Source organism: Rhinatrema bivittatum, chromosome 1 (assembly GCF_901001135.1).
Source record: "Rhinatrema bivittatum chromosome 1, aRhiBiv1.1, whole genome shotgun sequence".
Lineage (NCBI taxonomy): Eukaryota > Metazoa > Chordata > Amphibia > Gymnophiona > Rhinatrematidae > Rhinatrema > Rhinatrema bivittatum.
In genome coordinates this window covers 502,995,076-503,002,401 of record NC_042615.1, presented here as the reverse complement: position 1 = coordinate 503,002,401, position 7,326 = coordinate 502,995,076, and the positions used below count along the sequence as shown (strand labels likewise).

Sequence of the window (7,326 nt, the reverse complement as noted above, 5' to 3'; positions counted from 1 at the left end):
CGCAGCTCTGATGTGGCATGCTGGGCAAAAGCCCTGGGCCTTGAGCTTCTTCTCTGGTAGTGCCATGGCTTGTGTGCGTAAAAAATAGGGTGGCCTAGTTATGCGCTCTGGTGTATCGAGGTTGTACGCTTAAGTTGGATGCGCGCTCAATAAGATGCGTTTGCCGCTGTGCGCACAGGCCAAACTCATGCGCCCGGCACAGTATGCGTGTGGTTGTGCGCGTTGCTATGCGCACGGCAATTATGCGCGTGCCGATGTGCGCACAAGAGATTTGTGCGCACGGCTCGCCTCTGTGCGCACGGGTCGGGATGGCGGACAGGGCGGCGAATAGGTCAAAATGGCGACGGCGACCACGCGGTCAGTATGGCGACCAATTTGGAGGGTCTCCACGTGGGAGGACCCCCGAATCTGACTGGGGTCTAGCCCTGCTAGGGCTGAACAACCTGGTGGCTCTGGCGCCGGCTGGCGACCTGCGCGACTCTTCGAACTTCAGAGACCAGAGACTTTAAAGAAGTTTTCTACCTTACCTTGTGTCTCGCCGTTCTCTGGTCTTGTTCCGGGCGGTCTCCGGCTGCGGGGGGGAAGAGGGAAAATACCTTCACTGCCTCTCAGCCTCACCCGTTGGCGGGAGTTAAGGCCACGCTGAGGGTCGACTGCCGGACCGAGGCCAACCTCCAAGGGATCGTGGAAATCATCTCGGGAATTCTCAACTGGGGGAGGGACCCAAGGGGTGTCACCGCAGGAGAGCGGGGCTCGTCTGTAGAGCTAAGATTTCTTCTTGTTTTGGATTTCTTTGGAAATTATGCATGCTCGCACAGGGTTAGAGAAGCGTCCTGAACTGCTATGGAGACGGAAAATACTGAGGAGCTGCACTTCCTGCAGGGGTATATGTACTAGGGCTGATGTCAGATTGAAATCTGATCCGTCTCCAACTGCTATCAGGAGTAAACTACACCCAATGGTCCTGAGTCCATCTGCTACACGCTAGGAAATGGAACAGTTTTTCCACGCGCACACCCCTACTGCGAGTGCTTTCTTCCCGCTGATCATGGGGGGGGCAGAATTGCTGGCCTGAGAATCAAATGCAGGTATTCCACATGGCAGCGCAAAGGACATTTGGTTGGGGGAGCAGGCGCTGGATACGTGCAGCTACCTAAACTGAATGGCTACTGGGGCTGTTTTGGGCTTTATCTGCCATCCTTTTTACTATGTTGCAAAGCACTTTCCCCCCTGGCTAGCCCGGAGGAAGATTCTGACAGAAAATCAGCTCTGGAGGTCTGGGTGTTTTATCATTACCTCTCTCTCTCTCTGCATCGCTTGAAGAGTGGAGAGGAGGGTGCCCCGTTAGCTAAGGGCAGGTTGAGACAGTCCTGGTTTTTCTTCTTTGCAGCAATGGAGATGGGAAAAAATCGGAGGCTCCTTTTTTAAAAAAAGGAAAAAAAAATGCAAAACAATTAATCTCCATGCATGCAAGGGAGCAAAACCAGGAGTGGAGCAGCCCATGCTTAGGTGAGCTGGCATCCCAGCTGGGAAACCTTACGTTGAGCCCCCTTCCCTACCTAACATACCCTGTAAAATATCTGCAGCTTAATATGGTGCAAAGCATGTACAAAAGGCACAAAGCAGCTGTTTGGTTTCTTTTTCCTCCCACAATGTTTAATTTGCATTTTATTTTCCATCAAACATACATTAAATGGTAGACATCCATTTCGGTTATGGTACCTTTTTGTTTGTTTTTATTATGTTTGGTTTCTTCGGAAACGACGCAGAAGGCGAGACACGGTCCAAGAAATTAAAAAAAATTAAAAAATAAAAAATCCCAGCCAAACAAAAATTAACAGCAAAAGAGAAAAGGAAACACAGGGGCACTAGAACCAAGACAGCTGCAGGCTCCAATGACAGGGGTGAAGGGTTCGCGAGACAGCTGAACCCAGTTTAAGCCAATGCCACAATGAAAACAGAGTTAAAGGGGCTTTGGGATAATTCTGCTCTGGAGGGACAGGGCACTCCGTTTGGTCCCTACAGGTTACAATGGAAACAAACAAAAAAAACAGTAAAAATTATTTTAAAACCCACGTGCTGCCCCCAGGCTGAACCGGCGCCCAAACAGGGATCCCTGGTCCCTTAACGTGACCTCTTTGTCCGAACAAAACCGCTCTTCCTTCATAATTCCTAATGTCCTTCTGCCAGCTCTGAAACCCACCTGACTTCTGAGCTGGCCCTTAATTAATAAGTTAAAATAAATTACTTCAAGATGCATCTTTAAATCTCATCACTGTTCCTTCCTTTCCCCTCCCCCCACCCTTTTAGTTTTCGTTATTTTAAAGCAAAATACCCTTTCCCGACCCAACATAACCAAGGTATCTGCAAGAGGACTGGGGAGTGCCATCATTTAATAATTCTTGCATTGTTAAGAGGTGACAGAGAGGGGTTATCCTGGCAATAGCTGCAGAGAATTGTTCTCGCTTTGTAATATTGAGGAGCACACACATGGGGTGTACAAAGCTTCAACCAAGGTATTGCGAAACACAGGTGATAAAGAAACTGCTTGAGCGGGAATAAAAATCATTCATACTGGACGCACAGAATGTTTTCCCCACTGTCATCTGCCTGCCTGCCCGCCCTCCGTTTGCTAAGGGGAATAAGGTTCTTGGGCAAAACCTGGAACGTGCTGATAATTATTTGTGATGGAAGCAGGAGTCACTCTGCCCACTGCATCAAGGGAAGTGATGGGATGGGTAGGGGGACAGAGAAGGAGGCATTTTGGATCAATTTCCTCCAAATTAAATATAGGATGGGCAAGGGGAGGAGGAGGAGGAGGAAGGATGCTGGCTCACTTATCTGTGCTTTCATTATCATAATGACTTGCTGCTGCCTTTTTAAGAGTTACATTGATCACAAGAAAGAGAATTCTGTCCATCCCATACTCCCGTCAGATGGACATTCTACTCTGTGGAATTCCAGTTCTTAAAAAACAAACAAAAAAAAAAAAAAACAAAACCTTTTTCTGCTTCTAGAACTCCGGCCCTGTGACTCATTCCCATAAAACAGAACCCCCTGCTCCAAAACTGTATTCCAAGCCTGGAACGCCGGCTCAGGATCCATTCCAGATAAGAGAAAACCTGGACAGCATTTCTTCCACTTTCTCCAAACAGAATGCCAATGAGAAAGGGAGGGAAGGGGGGAAAAAAAAAAAAAGGCAGAAAAGGAGAGCAGAGAGAATGGAGGGATAGAGAAACCAAATAAAGTGTTTGTGCCCAGGATTAGCTGTGGGTAGGACACAGGACATGTTGGGTAGGGAAGGCAAAGGAGCTGCCCAGCCTGACGTTCCAAAAAACACAACCAAAGAGGGAGCTTCGGCCTAGGATTGACAAAATGGAAAAAAAACCCCAAAAACAAAAACCAAAAAATTCAGGTAACTGTTAAACAGCAGATGAAAGTTAATGAGAAGCAGCAAGGGCCAGATCGCAGAGGGGGTGGGGGGGGGGGGGAGGAGTCTTCCATCCCTCCCCCTCTTCCTCCTCACTGCTCGTCCTCCCCAAAGACGTCCTTCTGTTTGCGCTTCATGTTCTCAAAGTCAAAGTCTGTGCCACTCATCCGTTTGTAGATGTCTTTGATGTCGTTGCAGGTGGTCTCAAAGTGAGTCGTGGCATCATACGAGCGGGAGCAGAACACCTGGAGAATCCCAGCCAGAGGCAGGAGAGAGAGAGAGAGAGAACCCAAGAGATCAGAAGGTCGGCCACCTGCCCCATCACATTTCTGACCTTACTCGGGACAAGTGCGAGTTTCCAGGAGAAAGCCAGATGCATGGTGGGGGCCAACACAAGAACGCTGCACAGGAACCTTCCCGACCATGCACAGGCCTGTTCTTCAGATACAACCTCACAGGCTCCCGTCCAGCACCATCTCTAGCTAATCCCAAGAAAAGAGATCCTATTTACCCTACTAAAGTCGCAGCCTGCTACCTCCCTATGGTGTCCTACATTGTTTCCAAGAGTCCACCTGCCCCCTTCCACACTCCCCTGCCACCACCACCACCTCTTTGGCATTTTCTCTTTTTTTTGAAATTGCCATACTGGGTCAGACCAAGGATCCATCATGCCCTGTATCCTGTTTCCAATCCAGGCTACAAATACTTGGCAAGTACCCAAACACTAAGTAGATCCCATGGATACTGATACTAGTAATAGCAGAGGCTATTTTCTAAGTCAACTTGATTAATAACAGGTAATTGACTTCTCCTCCAAGAACTTAACCCAGCTACACTAACTGCACTAACCATATCCCTTGGCAACAAATTCCAGAGTTTAATTGTAGGTTGAGTGAAAGAATTTTCTCTGATTAGTCTTAAATGTGCTACTTGATAATAGAAGGACTAGGGGGCAGTCCATGAAGTTATCTAAAACAGTAAATAACAGATTAATATTTACCCATTCTAGACCTCTCATGATTTTAAAGACCTCTATCATATCCCCCCCTCAACAGTCTTCTTCAAGCTGAACAGCCCTAACCTCTTTAGTCTCTCCTCATAGGGGAGCTGTTCTATCCTCTTTCATTTTGGTCTCCCTTCTCCATCATAACTATATATTTGTTTGAGATGCAGCAACCAGAATTGTACACAGTATAGGAAAATTGGTTCTTACTTGCTAATTTTCGTTTCTGTAGTACCACAGATCAGTCCAGACGCCTTGGTTTATTCATCCATGCCAGCAGCTGGAGACAGAGAAAGTAAAACTGACACTACTTAAATTACACTGGTGCCAGCTGTAGTTCCTCAGTATTGATCTGTTCCCAAGCTAAATCCAACCAAAAACGTGCATTCAAAAAAAACTGGAAAAAAAGGTTCAACAATACTGGTAAAAAAACAAACAAAAAAAAACCTTGCATAAAAACTTGGTAGGAAAATCTTCTATTTCAAAAATACAACAGCTGAGTGGACGACCTCCACTTCCATACGTCGGGCGGGTTCTGGACTGATCCGTGGTACTACAGGAACGAAAATAAGCAGGTAAGAACCAATTTTCCTTTCCCTGTACGTACCCAGATCAGTCCAGACTCCTGGGATGTACTGAAGCTGCCTAATTAGGGTGGGACCTTGAGTCCCGCTCGCAAGACACTATCACCAAACAACAGACCTCTGGATCCCCCACATCTAGCTGATGCCTTGCAAAGGTATGCAGCAACTTCCAAATCACCGCTCTACAAATTTCAGTGGAGAAACCAACTGAGCCCCCGCCCAAGAGGTCACCTGAAGCCAAGTAGAATGGGCCCTCAAACTTTTCGGCACTTGCCGACCCTTGAGGATGTATGCAGACCCAATAGCTTCCTTAAGCCACCTGGCAATGGTAGTCTTGCAAGCTTGGGTACCCTTCTTCGGATCACTCCACAAGATAAAGAGATAAGACCTCCTAAAATCATTTGTGACTGAGATATTGCAGCAAAGCTCTATGGATATCCAACATCCGATGTTCCCGTGCATTAGTCTCAGAAGCACCAAGTCCAGAAAGGCCAGCAGCTCCACTGTCTGACATGAAAAGTGGATACCACCTTCGGAAGAAAGGACTGCACCATCTGCAAAGATACTCCTGCTTCTGAGATCCAAAGGAATGGATTGTGACAACAAACCTTGCAATTCAGAAATTCTTCTCGCAGAGCAAATGGCTACCAAGAAAACGACCTTCAAAGTCAAATCCTTAAGGGTCGTTCCACGGATAGGTTTGAAAGGAGCCTCACACAAACTTTGAAGAACAAGATTAAGGTTCCAAGAGAGACAAACTCACCTCCCGAAAGGGTGCAAATTCTTGACTCCTTGAATAAATCTGACCACATCAGGGTGAGAGGACAACTGACCATCTTCCTTCTTAAGGAAGCCAAGGCCGCCACCTGAACTCAGAGTTGAAAGCGAGGCCCTTGACTAACCCTTCCTGAAGGAATGACAAGATGAGAGACAGCAAAGACCGCAATGCCTGAACCTCCTTAGTCATACACCAGGACTAAAAAATCTTCCAGACTCGGACATATGATAAAGAAGTGAACTTCTGTCTCGCTTGGAGAAGGGTTATCACCACCGCTTCTGGGTTCCCTTGCTCCTCAAACGTCGTCCTCAAAAGCCAAGCTGCTAGACAAAAGTGATCTGCCTGGTCAGAAAATATGGGGCCCTGCCACAGAAGACAAGAGAGATGACTGAATCGCAACAATCCCTCGATGGCCAGGTTGACCAGATCTGTGAGCCACGGCCAGCGAGGCCATTCCAGGGCCACCAGCACCACTTCCCCCTGCCTCTCTATCCGCCGCAAGTACAGAATAATTCCAAGTCCAAGGCAACACTAGAGTGTCTACACCCTCTGCCCCAGACTCTCTTCGTCTGCTGAAAAAACAAGGAGCCTTCGCATTGTGGCGCATCACCATCAGATTGGCCCCATTTGTCGCAAATGAGCTGCATCGCTCTGTCCAACAAAAGAAAATTATTATTTACCTGCTAATTTTCGTTCCTGTAGTACCATGGATCAGTCCAGACAGTGGGTTATGTCCCCAATCCAGCAGATGGAGTCAGCACAAGCTTTGAGGGGGCGTATCCATATATACTACTACCCCCTCTGCAGGAGTTCAGTATCGAGTATATCAAAGCCCGAGTAGAAACCCCCGAAGGATCAAGTTTGTGGAAACAGATAATGAAAACAACTGTAACCGCAACAAGTAACTGCAAACATCCTACCAACTTGTAGGGAGCTGTGAAAAACAGCGAAAAGAAACAACTGTGAAGACACAGAACACTGCGAGCAAGAAGCAGCGCAGAGCTGAGCAGGATCAAGAACCCAAACGCGGTGGGCGTCTGGACTGATCCATGGTACTACAGGAACGAAAATTAGCAGGTAAATAATAATTTTCTTTTCCCTGTACGAACCTGGATCAGTCCAGACAGTGGGATGTACCCAAGCTTCCCTAAATCGGGTGGGGTCCTGCGAGGCCTGCTCGGAGAACCTGCTCGCCAAAGTGTCCAGAGACCGAAGAGGCGAGGTGCAGACGATAGTGCCTCGAGAACGTGTGTAACGATTTCCAGGTGGCTGCCCTACAAATTTCCTGCGAGGATACCGAGCGAACCTCCGCCCAGGAAGCCGCCTGAGAACGTGTAGAATGCGCTACGATTCCGGGTGGGGGAGTCCGACCCGCCCCAATGTAAGAAGCAGCAATGCCGGCCTTCAGCCATCTGGCAATGGTAGTCTTCGAGGCCTGAGACCCCTTCTTAGGACCAGCCCAGAGTACGAAGAGATGGTCAGAGGTCCAGAACTCATTTGTAGCCTCCAGATAGAGGCGCAGAGTGCGCTT

At 48.0% G+C, this 7,326-nt stretch overlaps 1 protein-coding gene across 1 annotated transcript in view; it reads right to left on the bottom strand.

Annotated features, from left to right (window-relative positions):
- Window positions 1-1,631: 1,631 nt before the first annotated feature.
- LOC115095931 (rab GDP dissociation inhibitor alpha) overlaps window positions 1,632-7,326 on the bottom strand; it is a 63,024-nt gene continuing 57,329 nt past the window's right edge. The window contains exon 11 of the mRNA XM_029610286.1: window positions 1,632-3,675. Within this exon, the coding sequence (XP_029466146.1) occupies window positions 3,523-3,675 (153 nt within the window). The 3' untranslated portion in view covers window positions 1,632-3,522. The remainder of the gene's footprint in view (window positions 3,676-7,326) is intronic.